General features: G+C 34.1%; 1 protein-coding gene across 1 annotated transcript; it reads left to right on the top strand.

Moving 5' to 3' along the window:
* The first annotated feature begins 134 nt into the window (after positions 1-134).
* T48 (FU domain-containing protein T48) lies at positions 135-19,001 on the top strand. Its single transcript, XM_011306599.1, has 5 exons — positions 135-388; positions 14,295-14,613; positions 15,582-15,734; positions 16,745-16,889; positions 17,502-19,001. Exons 1-5 carry the CDS (start codon positions 298-300, stop codon positions 18,105-18,107), a joined length of 1,314 nt encoding a protein of 437 aa, XP_011304901.1. The 5' UTR covers positions 135-297; the 3' UTR covers positions 18,108-19,001.
* Positions 19,002-19,300: the final 299 nt, after the last annotated feature.

The following is a 19,300-nucleotide window of genomic DNA, read 5'->3' as shown; positions in this document are numbered from 1 at the left end:
CTATTGTTGTGTAAATAAAAAATCAGTAAAAATTGATAAGTGTCGGTAAATGACAACAGTCTGTTGACCAGCTGAGCAGTCGAGATGAGTTCGCCATGGGAATGGACTGAGTTCTGAGTTCAGTGTCGCGTCGCCAAGCGACGAGAGAACAACTCGAGTGTTTACCATCGACTTTTATCCCAAAATAAAAAGCCTCTCTCGGATCACTGAAATCAAAACAACGAGTAAAATGAAATAAATCGCCAAGTCGATGAAAACGGAATAATCACACAGTGAGAAAATAATGTGGACTAGAAAATGGGAAATTTAGCCACTGCGGTGAGATTCGCTGCAGCTTTGTTGCCTTATCTTGTGGATTACGTCCAGGGAAACGAGGAAACACCAAGAGGTAAGGATTTATGATGATACTGGGATGTAATGGACTTGGAGGATACCCTCGGTGTCATGTGCCACGTGCTGACAAATCCTATTCCTGCATTTGTTCTCACGATTATTGAAATTCTTTTGCAATTGCTGATACTTTCCCTCAGACGCTGAGAGATGTTAATCAAATGCAAATGTTTATTTAATATTTTTTAAGTACTTCATACAAGTAATTATTGTCAATCAATTCATTCAATTGAAATCGATTAATTAAGGGAGAAAAAATATATCTTGCATCACCAGAACTTGTATTGTAACATGAAAGTTAATTTATTGTATTTAGAAGAGGAATTATTTGAGTCAAATAAACAGACTTATTTGACATTAATTATCTTTTCTATCCGATGTTAAAAATGTTGGGTTGATTTACTGCATTTTGCAGAGTAATTAGTGCAATTGTCGTGCGCAGGAACTGCAGTGATTACTTTCTACAAAAATCAGATAAAACATTTGTAAAAGTATCACAGGGACTTTCAAGACTCACGTACTCCGATTTCACGAAAACATTGGTAAAATGCATATTTTTCCAATTGTTTAAAGAAATATCACTGACTTGAATTTATCGTGGTAAATATGTGGACGAGAACTGGTCGTATTTTGGACAGATACAGTGAATTTTTCCATTCCAAAAATAACCTGGAAATAGAAATTCTCCAATGATGGAGTTAATAGAGTGGTTGGAGTAATATCTAATCACTTCCGGTGGATGTTATAGTGTACGTGTTCTGAGGACTACCCTCTAAACCTAGAGTGTTAATGCCTGAGAATTACAGTGAAGTTGACTTCCCATTTCCTGTTTCTTTAGGACATCCCTTTCCGGATACAATTGTTATCTCACATTGCAGTGTCATTACATGTATCTTTCATAGTACTCCGATAATTATCAATTACAACTCTTATATCATTACCACCCTGTCCTAATTATTGAAATCGATTCCTCAGGCCACTGGTAAAAAATGTATTTTCTAAAATATATTTAATAGCTACAAAAAAAATATTTTTCATTAGTAGATCTCATGGAAATATTTATATAGATCTACTGGTGGGAAGTCAATATATTTGAGAAAAGAAATTTTCTTTTCTCAGTGTATTTCACTTCCCAAAAATGAGCCCTGAAAATATATCAAATCGACAATTTTCCCTGGCCAACTGCAATTTTCTATTTTTTATTACTAAATTTGATTATAAAATGAAATTTTATTAATAAATTTGAACGGGAACTTTGAATATTTTCTGAATATCGAGTAAATAAAAATTCTTTTGGATTATTGGATAATTATCATTATAACAAGAATTATTCGTGTATCCGTCAATTTCCGTGATTCAGGTGCTGCTTTGATATTTATTATTGATAATTCTATTTAATCAATTCACCTGATAGATAGTAAGGATTACCGAAGGGGAAAATCCTGGCATTTATGAAGAGAAAAATCTCAACTCGACGTATATGAAATGAGGAAATGTGTAGGGGATATTTTTTGAGCCCAGTGAAAGGAGCATGAATGCTCATTCATGGATAACGTGTTTAGTTTTTTGCTATTTATTCCTTAGTTGCTTTATTTGAATGAATAAAATGAGGGTCTCGGTGTTACTTAAGGATGTCTAGTCACGGGGTTCTCGCGAACTTTTAAAACAGGTGATGATTTCGACACATCAGGTCAAATAAATATGAAGAAAACAAGACCTATCAATTAATTAACCTTACTCAATCATTCCTTAATTAAATTAAGGAATTTAATATTCATAAAGACTTTTTCAATTTATTCTTCTAAGAAGTTATAAATTAATTAATTAATTATTGGTGACTATGAAAAAATATAAAATCATCCAAAATTGGTAGAATCTCTCAATGTTTATCGTTTTCTTTTTGGATAAAAAAAAACGAATCAACATTGTTGACAAAAATCCATGGAATACCCAAGGCTTCTTCAAGTATGATTTTGTCCCTGACCGCGGTAGAATGACAGAAGGCCGGATGTTGATTGTCTCGGATCGCTCCCTGGCTGATGTCAACGGGCGATAGAAACTGCTCTCTTATTCCGCACCGAGAAATTGTAGGCAAGAGTAGCAAGGTCATCTCCTAGATTCAATGAAGAATTCCTTCTCATCCTCAATTCTCTGATTTCAACAATTTCACTTCAGAACGCTTCAACCAGAACGTTTCAGCTATCACAAAAATTTGTGGAATTAAATTAAAAAATTGTCTTGCCGTATAATTTTTTGGGAATTCCATTCATTCAATGGTGACTGTCTTGAGAACTCATCAGTGTCCAGGAGAACGTTGACCGCATGGTAGAATCAGCTCATATCATGAGTTGGCTCAAATTACGAGTATATTAGTTACATCATCTGAGGGGATTGATGAATTACCAGGCGAATCGCACAGGCATTCGATGCCAAGGTTTTCTTCTTGATGAAGACAATTTGAAATGACTCAACGTGACTTGAAGTCAAGACATTTTTCATTCACTCCGAATTTCGTGGAATCCTCACGATACTTTCTTTCTTAGAATTTTTTCCCCATTCACCAGAACATCCACGATTTGTGGAAAATTTCTTCCAAAAATTCGAGAATTTTTCCCAATTTTTTAGGGAACCGCGCTTTTTGGAGAATTAGACATTTTCCATAAAAATATAAAACATTAAAAAAATCATGAGATAACAACAGAAAGTGCACTATTCACTTTCTCTTGAGATCTATTATCCAAAAACGACAATAAATTGTGCAAATGATTACGGATTTATCCCATGAGCCACATCTAGTGCACAAAATCAATTTATCCGATATAAAATCGCAATGAGTCGGGAAAAATAGCCAATGGAAAAGACCAATCGGCCCAGTTAACGACTGGATTAATCTATGAATTTATAATTGAATTTCCTCCAACTTATCGCCAGCGGTGTTTACATTTGCATTGAGATCAACATTTATTCAATTAAGCGGTCAGAATAAAAGTACGAATTATCATAGAATGCGGTGTCACGCTCGGTCTGAGTCGCCGGTTCTTATCAATGTTGTACGACCCCTGCAGCTATCGTCGCCAAGGATTAAAAATAAAAATAAAAACCTGAGGATATTTCCATTAGTATCAACCGCTGATAGTCGACAGCACGACCATAAGAATTAAAAAAACCAGGAGCTCCAAGTGACTTCTATTCACCTACATGACTGCTTCATGTTTTATAAATCCCTGTACCGTTTTATTCTAGGAAAAGCGAGTGACTAACCCCGCTTTTGTCCAAAGCATAGAGCCAGTGGTGACCCAATGGGTTTTACCTCGACTAAAGTGACCCACATTTCGTTCATTACTGGGTTCATACTGTCTGCATGAACTTCTTCGTTTCAAGAATTAGTCTCTCGTTTGGAATACCTCTTCGGGTTCTCCACTTTCTACCAAAATTCTAGCTAGACGAAAGGAAAAAATATACTCAATTATAGTATTCATTTTTTCCGACTACATTTATCAGAAATTATCACCTAATAAATGGTCTCATTTCATTTGAATAATTTGGTAAAAAACCGACAATAAAATATATAAAATTATTAAATTTTAAGGGCGTCGAAGGAAAATAGAAAAAATATACAAAAATTCCCAATAAAAATCGAAAAAAGAAGACTATAAAAATGAAATGATAATGATAGCAGGTGTAATGACTGGAAATCAATGACTCTTTTGAAAATCATCAGTTGACTTTCTCACTGGAATGTCTGAAAGAAAATATTGTGTAGAAAAACCTAATAGTTTTTTTTTCGAATAATTTATTCTATTCACATATTTTCTATAGAAATTCCTCGCACTCCAATTGTGCATCCCCTTGAATTCTTCAATTTTCGACGGTGAAAAATTGAGCTTGAATGCGAAGAATTCCCATAGAAAACATTTCAATGAAAGAAATTACATAAATAAATTATATAACAAATAAAGCATCACCCTTCTTCATGTTCTTCATATTGAAAAACAGAGAAAAGTTTAGGGAATGTCAATATAATTAATAAAAAATTGATGGATTTTTTGTTATAAAAAATGTGAGAATATTAATTATTTCTTTTGACAGCCAATTTAACATATAACTTCGACAAAACTCGATTCTATTTTCAATCTCCAAATTGAATTATTTGTAGATGCAATCAGCCAAATCCAATTGATCATCAATCCCATTACCCGATCTGGAATAAATAATTGAAAAATTCAATGAAACCACATGTGGTGCTCGCGTGAGTAGAAACGAACTAAATATAACGGGGAATTATGTGGGGCAAAAGAATTATATCACACGTTTCGCATTCCACGATAATTACGTAACAAAACGAAATACGATTAATAAAATGAGAGATGGTGGAACGTGATAATTCCGCCAAACCATTATCACTTATTTCCTCATTTTTTCATCACCTTCTGTATCATTACACAAGTAACTGATTTTTTTTTTTTCGTACGTGAGTGGGTAATTGTGGAATACAGCTGAGGAAATGAAATATTTCTCTAAGAACTTTCTTTTTGAAAAATTACAGTGGCTTTTTGTAGCAATTTTGCAACTTTCAGAATCCCATGGGAAATCGCGTGCGAGAAAATTTTACAACAAATCTAATAATCTAAAGTAATTCTATGAATTCATATTTAATATCCTAGTTTTTGTTTTCTTATAAAATTTATTCGGTTTATGTACTTTCGAAATTCCTCGACGTACATTTTTCAATTCTTTATTCTGATTTTCCGGTTTTCTCTAACGGAAAATATTGGATATTATAATGTAACAAGTGGAGAATTACTCTTACATTACACGTAGTATATTTATATTTGCTAATAAATTAACAGTACGCTTCTGTGCGTGTGATTATTCTGTTTTTTATCACGTGCACTTTTCGAGCTATTAAATGCTTTCATTTGAAAAAATAAGTACGACTAAAGTGCTAGTTTGATTGAATTATGATTTTTTCATTGTGGTTTGAATAATTATAACACCGCAAGACAAAGTCGTTTCTCATACGTAAATTTAATCACTTCAGTTGTTAAAGATTTTTATGTCGGGAATTTCTCAGACAAGAAAATAACATTATTCTATATTTCATCGTTGAACTATTTACAAAAAAACGGAATTCTTGCGTATTCAAATATTATGTATCCGAGTCTCTCTTTCATATATACATCAATGAGAGTTATTAGTTTTTTTTAGTTCTTTGAAATTGGACATTTGGACACAACAAAATAAAACAAATGTAATCTCATTCATTACAATACTTTCACTGAGAAGCAATAAAAAAGTGAATATCGAGTAATACCTGTAGAAAATCTCCGTAAAACAAATGGCACAGGAAAATGAGGAATTGAAAATAAAATTATATAGAATGTTTCAGCGACGGCCATTGATTTTTATAACTCAGGAAATAGGAAATAACGATAAATGGCAGACTGCGAATAATTATAACGGGCTAAACTGATAGATGCTCACGAGAAACTCAAGAGTCGAGACAATCAACGTAGATCTTTGTGAGAATAAAGATATATTCAGGTTTTGCATTGAAATTCGTATCTGTTGCCTCTCATCGAGCTGTGGTACTTCACCCAGAGAACAAAAAACGTTATAACTGTAAATCAGTGGCAATTAACCTGAGAGTTACCGCGAAAGTATCTGAAATTCAATTTAATTCGGTTATTTCAGGTATTTTTAGAGTCAAGGGGAACTATTATTAAATTACGTAATCTATTTTGATGACTTTCCTTTGTGTCTCGCATTGCAAGTATTACAAGTCGGTGGTACTCATTTCTTAACTGATGGTACGTGGAGAGACTAATTGTTTTTCCACCGACGAGGCCTGAAAATTATAAAATTAACAGCCCGCATAAATATTCATTCATTAAAAAATCACCAATTTCGATTGATTACTAAATTTCCCCAGCGAAAATTGTCTGAAATTGTTTATCACAAAAAATTCTCGATTTCATGAAATTATTTTATAATCCATAAAGTATCGATTCAACCTTTTAAATCAATCGATCAGATTCCCAAGGGAAAACTTCCTGGCAGCGAAATAAAATTGTAAAATGTTTTCTCTGAAATTATTTCTGAGATAAATCGACGATTAACAGAAAAGGGTCGTAATTCTAATGGTGTCGATGATAAAAATAATGGCATTAAAGATTTTGAAAGCTGTTATGACCAATCAAGACTTCCCTGGGTATTGAACAGTGAGAAAAATCCGCGATTGATGGCAGAAAATGTGTGATTTTACCGTGACTTGAAATTACCCCGCGAATTCATGACGAAATAGTACGTCCGGTGTTAGGGCGTATGAGCTTCACACATGTACATTACTCTAGTGAATTGAAATAGATGAGTTATTACGTTTTCCAAGGGAGGATGTAAGCTATATTCTCAGCGTCACGGGAATTAGATCGTCAAACGGATAATGCACCCACATGATTTTTTACTGGGATATTTCTGTGAAAATAGCCGTGAAAATTTCTGAAAATGAACAAGCTCACCCTGGATGTGCCTGTCACATCGACAAAAACGGGTGATTCCAATGAAATAGAGATAGGCTCCACCTGAAATCTTTTTTTTATCCAAAAAAAGCTAATATTGTAAGACAATAAACTTGGTTAGTCGTTTCAGTTAAAATGATTTTATTATTATATATATTATATTATATATTTCATTATTATTCGGATTTACACAAAAGAATATAGGGTTCTCCCATTTTATAATGATTTAATGACTTCTAAAATGTAATGATCGTGCAATAATGATAGAATGGAAAAATATTTTTATATTAAAATATTTTTTCGTACCAACAAGATTAACAATTTCTCAGAAAGCTAAAAAATTCAAAAATATATTGATTATACATTAATTGAATAGTCGTCCGCCCCCATATGGCCCAAAATACTATAAATATCAAATAAATGTTTATCAACTTTTTCAACTTGAAATAAAAAATTCACAAAAACCAAAAAACCACTTCATTGAGCTGGAAGATAATTTTTCGAGTGCAATTACGTGAAAAAAAATCAACCAGAATTTTTCCTCGTTGAGTTATCACTGTTATTATTTTTATTTCCTCTCTATTTTTTTTTTCTTACTTTCACTGGTTATATTTTTCCAGCAATTTTTTTATTTTCCACTCGAGTTGTAAATTTTTCTCTGCCATTGCGAGGCCTCGAAAGTACTTAAATACGGCTGGCCGTTCCCCCGGGTTGAATTCTATGTTAGCAGATACATCAAAAAGGTTTTTGTTGAACATAAACGTCCGAGTGCAAAGGGGGAGGGAAAAACATGTAAATCGTTTGAGGTACTGCAATGGCATATTACACATTGGAAGGGAGATACACAGACAGAAAATGGTCAGCTTTGGAGTTGGCTTGAGCACTTTCTCGTGTATTCCTGCTCTAACGGTGCTGCACAGGTTATTGGAAAGCTGTACTAGACTCTCTGTGCATGCCAATAGGCCATCGTAAATATCTTATTGGTACTGCTACAAATTTTTTTAATTTTTTTTATCTCCTTGCATTTCAAGAGGCCTCTTGTTTTGCCCCACACTCGAAAAAAACAATTGTTTCTCGGCAGAAAATTTACCTTGCACATGTCAATTTTCAGTCAGTATATTATTGCTGCTCTTGCCAATTTTTCAACTCTTTTTTACGTTACTTCAACCCAATATGGATCGAAGAATCCAAAAATTCAATTTTTAAAACCTCTCCAGATGTATGTGTATGTGTGTAGGTGTGTGCATGTAACGAATTTTTTAAACTTTATCTGCAATTGGAGCTCCGTCATTTTTTTTCATATCTTAATATGATTGAACTCAAGTCGTGGGTATTAATTACAATTTAATTCATTTACTCATTTCATCAATTTTTTAGTTTTTTCAAGAATCTTTTTTTATGATAACTGAAGAAAAAATCTTATTAAATCCTTCAATGACCTTTAAAATTTTTAGTAACCTTTCAAAATTCGTTTTAAATGTCATATTCAGCGACTTGGATGTACGGAATACGATGTACGAAAAGAAAACTTGAATCAAGTATATTTTAAACTTAAAATAAATATGATAATATACTTGTTTTAAATATATCCATATATTCCACGTATAACGTATATATTTAAATGATGTATAAAATATACTTCATTACTGCCACATATAAATAATATTTCAAGTATTTATTTTTTTCATTCAAGTATTTATTTTTTCCGTGTAGAAATAATAGTAACAACCATAGTATCGATACATAAAAAAGATTGAAAATATTTAAATTCCGGTCTCGTCGATATTCTACATCAATTAATTTCGATTAGATCGTGAAATGAGAATTCCGATGATATAGACCATTCGACAGTGTATTCCTAATTTATCAGTAAAAATAATTATACCATATGGTATGAAAGAGCAGTTTCCTTCTTGCTCAGTATTAATAAAATAAAAATATAATCAGAAGAAACAGAAATTCATAGAAATAAATTACGTAAATTATATTCAATTCGAAATTATTTTCAAGTTGTACGTTTTTTCTAACTGCGTAATTTCTTTGAAAAGAGAAAAGCTCTTCTCATTAATTTTGTACAACCAGAAAATGTGAGGAATTCACTTTCTAGTGTTTATTACATCCTAATTGTCACGAAGACTGGCATCCAGTGGCTTCCTGTTGATCTGGATATTTTTCTCGTTATTTTTTTTCTCCTCGTCTGCATCTCCATTCATTATTGTGTCGTTGGTGATGACTTAATGGGTCGAGGGAGCTCTAATGAAAGATGGAGAACAAAAGTCAAGCTCACGCTGTTCTGACGTAATTTCTCGTCTCCAAGGTGCCAAGATGATAATGATCTCATCATTAAGTTGATCCCGGACAACCACTGACTGAAAAATTGAAGAGATTAATTTTCTCATTTCTCTTTTGTCCATGACAGATTATTATTCAATGGAAGACTTCAACCCAGAATTATCCGAATATTTGAGGAATTTTCAGGTGAAGCGAAAGTGAAATCATTCAGGGATATCATCATAATTCTAGTTTTTCTGGAGATTCTCTGTCAATCGGAATTTATTTGAAATGTTATTATGAAATCTTCATCCTTTAATTTCAAAGGCCAATGGTTCTGTCATCATGACAGATAATCCCCGTTTATTCCAGATTGCATTTCAAGAAAGTGATTCTAGTAGATCATTTAGAATGTTCAATGTTCCATTACTTGAATCCATGGGCACGAGAATTAATCTCGAACCACACCCAGACGAAAAGAAGGCCAATCGCATTATATGCCCCAGTCTAGATTGAAAACTCACGGAACGCGAGGCCCAATGACCTGAAAAAATTGGGCCAGCGGCTCCAAATAATTGTTCAGACCCCCAAAATCTCGGGTATCATCGTCTTTTCAAAACCTGACAAAATCGCCAATTAATACTTCCATCAGAGCAATATTTCTGCTCTGAAATTCCAGTATTCAATACCAGGAAACGCACGACAATAAAATTCATTTCAAATTCCGTGAGTTATTTTTGAAAGATGAAGCTAAATATAATTTCAAACTCTGATCGAAGTCCATTGGATGGAAATTCCCTGCGCCAGGCCCAGAATCCAAATATTTAAAAAGTCGATGAATAAAAATATTTATATGGGTCGAAGAAAAAATCTGAAATATAAAAAAAAAGGAGGAGGGAGGGGGGGCGTTATTTTATTGCATCTCTGCATGCGGGGGTCTTGTTCTGTCGTCTTTCAAATGCATTTCAGTCTTGAGCATCTGCTCACCATATGCTCCGCCTACTAATTCCCCTCGTTTAATATTTCCAAGCCCATCTCCATGGTCTTTTTACCTCTCATTACTTTATCTTCATTTTGCCCCACTCCATTTTCCCATTCCCTCATTTCTACATTTACCTGCAGTGGTCACAACGGATACCGTTTTCATTCCGGTTTTATACGACAGGATTCGAAGGCAAGGTCGGGGATACATTTATTTTTCAATTGAAATATCAAAAAATTTCGCTTTTTAATACTCTTCAATTTTTTTAACAACTCGTCTGGAATGTCTCACCCTCTTTCACATTTTATTTTAATAAGTTGTTTATTCCTCAAACTCGTCTTTCTGATGTATCGAGAACACACAATTATAAATTATTATAAATTATTAAATTAATTCACCTAATTAAATAATTGGGAACATTTCTGGTTTCTCTAATACAACCATAAAAAAGTTCAATTCAATAATTCTTTTCCGATTTCTAGTTTCTTAATTATGGATTTATCTAAAAAATTATTGATTTCACATGGAAATTAAATCCGTTAACGGACTTTTTTGTATCTAATTATGTATCCGAAAAGGAAGCAATGGTTTCTGAGATTAATTAATGTTTACGATTCCTGAAAATCAGACTAATCTCAATTTAATCACTTGAAATTTAACAAGACAATTTTCCAAATGTCAAAATACCGATTAATTAACTTGATAACCCACATTGTTAAAAATCCTCTTCACTGCTTACAAAAATTATGAGAACTTTCTAAACTGAATATTCTAATATGAAAATATGTAATATGTATAATTTCTTCAGGTCTTATAAATTTCTTCTAATTAAAAGGATTGAATTCATCTCTGAATTAAAATTCAGACCAAACCAATCGACTCTGGAATTACTCCAAAAATTTTATCGAATCTAATTAGCTGATTGGCATTTCCATAATTAAAAAAATGTTGACCTCTCGGTATTTTTACACTCTCGTCTGTTCTGCCTCTTCATGTTGACGATGATTGAATAACTGATGGAATAATTCCCATTTACGGCTGCTCAAGTGTTCGTTCTTACACCAGCGAATCCCATAATCATTTTTTATTTATGGCAAATGTAAAAAAAAAAAAAATAGGTGGGCATTTCCGTTGCACCCGAGGAGTTACATTTTTTCGTACTATTTCATCATCATTGTTATTAATTACGGAGGGAGATATTGCCGGTAATCAAGTGGTGATGCCAGATATTCGCTGGGGAGAAGATAAAGGACCGAGATAATTGTTCCATCATCTGTTATTACTGGGATAAATAAAGCCGAGGGAAGAGATGAGATAAACTGAGAATTTCTCCTTGTCCTCTACTTTGAAGATAGTGTGATCTTTGCTTCCTCTATCCGAGGATCTCGTGATAATCTTGAACCCGGGTTATTTACCTGGAGATTCATGTTTTCAGATACCTGGCACGAGGAATCGCTGTTATGTACTTCTTGGGGAATAGTTGTTGGTGAGTTTAGGCTCAAGTTGGATCGTACGTTGCGTCAAACATAACTGTAATTCTCGTGCTCATGCGATCGTTCGTGCTCCACTCCTGTGCACCCGATTCAGCCATCATTTTTTTTTTCCAGGCAGCAAAAATTCACGCCATTTTTTGTGGAGACTAAGCCTTGAAGGAGGCTTGAGGACTCGAAGATTTTTTCATCTGGGAAACCAAATCCGGTGAATGTTGAAAACCGATTTTCTCATTTTTGACGAAGCCATGCATTTTACTGGATTTTACTAGTGTTGAACAATAGAAATTAATGTACCGACTCTTAAAGTTTATTATTCCGGAGGCTTAAGGAGATTAGCATGACGCAAGTCTGCGCAATCACATAAATCTGCCAAACCAATGATTTTTGTTATTCAATTCACAAAAACACGCGAGAAAATTAGCAATAATTTCAGCGCCACCAGTAGTTTTTCTTAATTATAATTATTTTCCGGTTGACCTGGATTTTTTCTTCAATTTATTCGTAGATAACATTTGCTTTCCTGTCCACGAAAATCGCGTTATCCAAATAAAGAAATGAAATGTTTCCCTTTGACAGAGCGACGAGAATGAATCGTCGAAATATTTTTTTGTGTGAAGAATTGAATAGAAAAATGAACGAGGAACAAGTGGTTGATAGAAATTGTAAAGGTTTACCTTCAATGTTTGAGTTTGAGTTTGTTTGATACCCAAGTGTTCTCAACTTGGTGAATGTACAACTGGAGGTATTGAGGAAGGTGTCGGGGTCCCACATAATCGCATTCCAAGTTGTGATCACAGGTAAAAAGGAAGGTGAATGTTTTAGGGCGCAAACATTAAACTTCAGGTCATAAATTTCAAGGCATTCTTTCCCCAATTCTATTAAAAATTCGTTAAACTAATTACGAGAAATCAATTAGTCGACGCTCAAGAGAAATTTGAGCTTCAAATGGTATTGGAAAATTACACTTGAAAGTGAAAAGAATTTAATTTTTTAACAATAACAAAGTGGTATGAAATTTCTGTTGAAATCTTCATTGGCTAATCATTAAATTTATGAATATTTTAGTATTATTTTATTTTCAATCCTCAATTGTTATTGAAGCTGAATTTCCTTGAATTTTCAATTAACTTAATGAAATTTCACCGAAATTTATAAAGTTTTTAATAGAAATTTAATTCAAACTCATATAATTGAATGTTCACATAATTTCAATAAATTTGCGACAGTGTAATACAATAAAAGATAAACCAAACCGATGAATTATTAAGAAAACAAATTCCATAACCAATAGGTTATTATTAATTTATTTCCCCCCAGACTATTACAATTAAATAATATAAAAGGAGTTACTTCCACATGTTCTGTATCATCCAGGAGAGTGATCGAATTTCTTTCAAAAACATTCATCATTTAACACAAAATAAAAACTAAAAATTGTAAAATAAACTTGAAGCGATAATGCAATGTTCTTTGTAATGGCAGGCGCGTGTATGAACTTTTGCAGGCTCGAGTGAACAAGCAAAAAGTGCGCATTTCCTCGGAGTACAAAACGAAAGAGCCCCTGGGGGTCTCGACGTCGGTCAATGGACCCTCGTAAAGAACTTTTCCGTATAGACACCGTTTTATTATTTCTTTTTTCACTCCACTTTCATAACTGTACCCCACATTCGCGCGAAATTTTCCTTTTTCCTCGAGATGTCCATCGTAAGAACTTTCCCACTTTGAATTTATTTAAGAAACTTTTGCTTATCCACTGGAGCATCGCATTAGACAGATGAATGGGTGTGAAAATGATGATAAAAACATGAGGAGAGTGTGTCTGAGTGATTCTTCAGGGATTTATTTTTTTTTATCTCGACGGAGTTGAATCTGGGTCATATCTTGGTGACCGGATTTCTTTGTCTCCCGAGGCCTCTTCAGGGTCGCCAATTTCACTGGAGATACCGTTGATCGATTATAAAATGTCTTGGAGATGAGAGGGACTCGTCGGGATTCCAATCCAATAAAAACTGTGATTTACGGCTTGATCTACATATATGTGTCAATCAATCATGCGGTTTTTAATTAGTCATTTATGAGTTATTAATGTTTATCTCCAAGGGGGCAATTTTTCCGGGAACTCTTGGACTTTTCCTTATCAATGAATCCAGTATAATCGCTGAAATTCAAGTTTTTTATATTTGTTATTTTCTTCATTTTTCTCTTCTTCAGTTTCTTCATTTAAAATATTATTTTAATTAAAATATTACTCATAATATATTATTAAAATATTATGGGAAGAAAAGTTCAACCCAAAAAAATGTAATTTATGTTTTTGAAATTTTGAAGGAATAATCATAGTAGTTAATAATGTTTATCTACAAATTTTTTATTTTGGTTATTCTATTGGAGAATTTCGATGGATTATTGTTTTACGAAAATATATATATATATTTTCGTGTGGGGAAATAATCCGCAATTCTCCCTTGAAAATTAATGAAAAGCTGGCAGAGACTTTTTGAGAGTGCAGTTTGCAGGTCTCGATGAAGCTGTCAATTTTAATTTTAATATAATTGTGCAATCGTGAATTTTAATTATTGATAGGGGTTGATAAGCTTTGAAAGAAATTGTTGTCTGAATGTGTAATGTAATGTGTTTCAGGATGCGTCGAGTCCGAGGGCGGTTGCATTCGTTGTCGCGGTGCATCGTGTGCTCGTTGTGCTGCACTGCTGCACGATGGTAATTGCGTAGACACATGTCCACCTGGTTACATCGTCGATTGGTCAACGGGGGACGAGTACATGGGGAGAATATGCCACAAGACTGGGTACATGTTCGGCCTCACGGGGAGCCAAGTTGCTATTCTTGTTGGTATTATTTCCGGGGCAACAGTTTGCATATTCATCATTTTGTGCGGTGCCATTGTGGTGCACAGGAGGAAGAAAAGGGCGGTCAAACTCATTCGGCAGTATGAGGACAGGTGAATACGCCGTAATAAATTTTTATTCACAACTTCAGTAGCGAATAGGTAAAAGGTTGAGTTTTTGAGAGGTATCTCTGAATCTACCCAAAATTACGAAATTCCCGTCATGACCTTTTTTGTAGAGTGAAAAAACAGCTACAAAAAAGGTATCTATGACTATTTCGTTATCTCTCTTAGATGTGAAGTTATTCCCCGAATGCTTATCTATAAGCTACATCAATGGTACCTTTCTAGAATTTTGAAATTGTCGAGTTTTTGAGGAATATCTTTAAATCTAACACAAACTGCGAAATTTTTGACATGACCTTTTTTGTAGGAGGGAGTGACAGGTACAAAAAAGATTTTGACAAGAATTTCGCTATGCCTCTTAGTTTCAGAGATATTAATCATTTCCGCTTTCTGTTTTTAAGACTGTAGCGGTACACTGAGAGATAAAACCTCTGATTCATTTGTAATTGAAATTGGAATTAATTTCTCACCTAAATATAGAAAAAAAATAGGTGGATGTAGATATATTTGTGTATCGAGACCCCCAGATATTCCTCCAAGAACCTGTTTTCATTTTTTACTTTTTAATCGAGAAAAATGTCAAGGATTTTCACGAAGAAAATCCTTTCTCCAAGGAGAAAGGCTTCTGTCCTCCGTTTCCAAATTCACTCGTTCCCATCTGATCTCGAGTGCGAGAATACGTATGTAAATTCAAATCAACTCCTCTTATCAAATTTATGAAATAATCCGGCGATTTTAAGTCAAAACCGCATGACGCCACTTCAAAATGTAATTATTGATACATAATTTTTTTCTCATCATTAAAATGTCACGTGAAATTGACTTAATCTCTGAGTCATGCTGTCACTAGATTCCGTAGTGAGTAAGCCTCGCTATTATATCATTTTATTACACCATTAGACCATCGGGAGTGAGATGTGTAATTTTTTATTCACCCCAAATTGCATTTCTTTCAGTGCTGAAAGACGGGAATTCCTCAAGCACCTTGGGACATTAAGGGGCGAAGCAACAACATTTCTTGCGATGTTGAACGATACGAGAAGACAAGTGAGAGAGTTGTATTACGCTGGTAATAATGGAGATGGTGCTGTTGGTGTACAGGCGTACAGGTAATCTTCACTCGGTTGTTATCTTCACAAAATATTAAATTTTAATTTATTGTATAACTTATTGCGATGATAAATCTTTTCTAGCTTCAAGAACTTTAGTTCAATTGAATGGAGAATAATATTTTTCCCATCAAAGTGGAAATTATTGGATATTTGCCAATAGTTTCATTGCAAATAAATGGAGGAGTTTTTGAAATTTTTGATAAATTTTTATTATTCTTTCAAGCTGAACGTCAGTTAATACAATTGCACAATAAAACAATGAGGTAAACTCTAATTTAGAAAATTTTAAAACCATAATTAAATTCAAAGTGTTGGTTTGACGAGGAGCTATTCCACCAGGATGTTGTTCTGTTTTTTAGGTAGTAACTACGAGAACAAAATTGTTTAAAAATTATTAGTTGAAAAAGGCACTGTTAAGTCTATTTGCTGTTTAAGGCTCAATACAAGGATTAATTTCGTAATAACTTTTTACTTGACTTAGAACTTGAAACTTTTTCAAAATTTAAGTCCAGGAGGAATTTAGGACTTTAATTTCGTCAGGACTTATTTCCAGCCGGACTTAAGACTCCATTTTTTTATGGAATATGGAATAAACTTTGGGATTTGTAATCGTACTTCAATATTTTGAGGGTTTAAAAAAGATATATTTAGAATTTTAATACCAATTTTGAATAAAATTTGCTCAATAATTTTTCGATCTCACTCATTGAAACTTATAACAATCAAATCTTGAAATAATAGATTCTAATTTCTTTTCGACTCATTACTTGAAAAATTCGAAGTCCAAAGTCCAAAGTCCAGAAGTATTTTGGCCTTGTAAATTAGAAATAACCCAGTTCATATTTTTTGCGGGAGTTCAGAACGTAGGACTTGAAAAATTGAGATTTGCTCATCACTGGTTGAAGATCCCATTGATCCTATCATGCGAGATCTAATGGTGCAATTCTATTGGCGGAGTTGGGGCTGAAGAAATCATGAGTGTAAATAATTTCGAGATTAATTCACAGGCCGGTGTTGCGAGACCTCGCCAGAATACTAGTTCTGGTGAATAGAAAAGATGAGGAGATAGCATTACCTCCGAATGACTGGCAAAGGCTTTTGGCTTGGGCTGAACGCCTCCTGAGAAGATACAAGAAACATACGTCACCCGAGGTAAGAGGAGAAGCAGATAAATTTTGAGAAATGAAAAGAATGTAGGTAGAAATGACTCAAGTTAAAAATGTGATGCAAAACCCTTTGTTCTCTCTGTAAAAAGTGACGTGACCACTAGCATGTGTAATTGCTCCGGAACAAAGGGGGGAAAAATTATCACAAACTCTTTTTTTCTCATTCACCACAAAGTGCCAGTCGGTCAGACACATTAGTGAGTGTTTTTTTTCCTTCAAACATCGTCCACGATTACGTTTATTCTATTCAAGAGGCGTTACCAGATTGTTGCGCCATGGTGAACCACTCATAATGCACTGTTTATGATTTCTTCACGTTCTAGTTCCCGTTTTTCCGCATTTTCGTTGTGAAGAATATTCAGAGGACGATAGAGAAATTTATAATTCTACATAAATAAAGGGGAAATATTTTTTGGATTGATGAACCCCTTTTTCCATGAATTTCTCCAATCAATCGTTACTTGACTGAAAAATTGCATTTTTGAAACAGTAATTTCTCTCTTCGAGAAGTCACAGTTTAGGTGCCAGGACGTCCAAAAGTGTCTGAGAAATAGGAACCGACACTTTCCAACCGTTCAATATCTGAAATATGTTGCAGGTGGCCCAATTGGTGACATTTTTGCAGCAACCCTCGCACCAATTGAACCCCCAGTCACCGCAGCAGATAGCAATTGGCCAGAGCAGCCCCCAGAGCTACGAATTACGTTCAACCCCAACGAATCTCACGACATTCCAAGCAAACGCACCACTCACGACATTTCAAGCGAGTGACAAATCCAGCATCAGTCCAGCCTCATCGAGCCTGGGCTACACCAAAGACAGTAGTCCAATAGGCTCAAGCCTCGGGCAAAATAACTCAATGATCTACAATGACAAACTCAGTCCATCAGGATCAACAGTTGGTCAGACAACGCCTCTTGTTTATGGACAGAAGCGCAATCCATCACCACGACTCCAGGAACTCGCTATTTCGGCGTTCAATCACAATTACAATAATTCAATGGGTGAAAATAGTGTGTCGTGTGGGGGTAGTGAGTGCAATGGACTCAGCAGTGATCTTAATCCACAGTGGGAATTTCAGACTAGTATTGAAGCGACTAATTACACTATCCTGAATGATTGGGCCCCAGGGAGGGACTACCTCATCGATGATTTTACGATTCTTGGATTCAGGCCACAGGATGAAATCACTACTGAATTATAATTTATTTTTACTGTTGCTGCATGTTACTCAGAGGACGAGCTAATGCATGAGACAACGATTGCTCCCGAATTCTGGCATTTTAGTTTATTTATGTAATTTTGTAGTGAGGAGATGTAGGGATTTGGCGGAGATGGAGTGACTCGAGATAAATTTCCACATGTTCGGGAATTGGGTTTAGAATTTTATTCTGGAGGTCATAATTATGAGAATTATTTAATTAATTCAACAGATGCTCTGTACTCATTAGGAATTAAGGTTTCAAATTTGTAATGGGATTTATTTCCAATTGAAAATGGAAATCAATTTTCTTCATCGAAACACCCTGTAAAACTAATGGATATGAGGGGGAAAAATTTGAATTTTCAACGAAAAATCTCTTTTTTTCCCCTGAGAGATTTTTTAAATTTTTTATTGGTGTATCCTAATTCCTCCTCTTCCCCTCGCTCGAATGTCTGATATCTAACGTAAATGTGTTCTTCGTCAAGGCCGTGGGACTGATCATTAGTGTACCAAATGTCGAAGGTTCTAATAATTTAGGTGATAATATGTGTCAATTATTTAAGCGAAAACTACTGCACTAGTCAATTTGCAATATAACGTGCAGTGGAGAATGAAAAGGGGACAAAGTGTTACGAAAATTTTGTCGAAAATTTTCAGTGGCTACATATCAAAACGTGAGGAATCCGCCCAATAATCTAATCGCAGTCGTCTATTTTCGATAATCTTTAAAAATTATTAGAAAATCCAGCGATGCTCTGGTATTTGTGTATTTTTCTTACACGTTACTATTTTTCACGACTCGCACTGAGTCTCTATGTACAAACATTTGTAAATATTAGATAATATTCTAAAGAAATATTCACATAATATATATATATACTCGAACGAAAACAATAAATTTATAATGAAAAACCAAGTGTTTGAAAATTATTTATTATTCAGTTAAGCATGCAAAGTCGATAATTTTACATTTTTTTGGAAAATTATCGATGGCATTGACGTGAAAAAATATCAAGCTTTTGCGTTATGTTATTATTTAATAGCTCCCGAGGGTTTATGTTCGTGCGATCATTTTTATGTATTTCCTCTACAGTCTTGTGATTCTTCCTCAATATTTAAAAAAAAACGCTGAAAAATGTTTGCATCACCTTGGTACGTCGCGAGTAATTAAATAATGACAAAATAAACTTAAT

The sequence above is a fragment of the Fopius arisanus genome, unplaced genomic scaffold (assembly GCF_000806365.1).
Source record: "Fopius arisanus strain USDA-PBARC FA_bdor unplaced genomic scaffold, ASM80636v1 scaffold00048, whole genome shotgun sequence".
Classification (NCBI taxonomy): Eukaryota; Metazoa; Arthropoda; class Insecta; order Hymenoptera; family Braconidae; genus Fopius; species Fopius arisanus.
The sequence above is the reverse complement of the archived record's forward strand: the minus strand, read 5'-3'. Positions and strand labels throughout refer to the sequence as shown.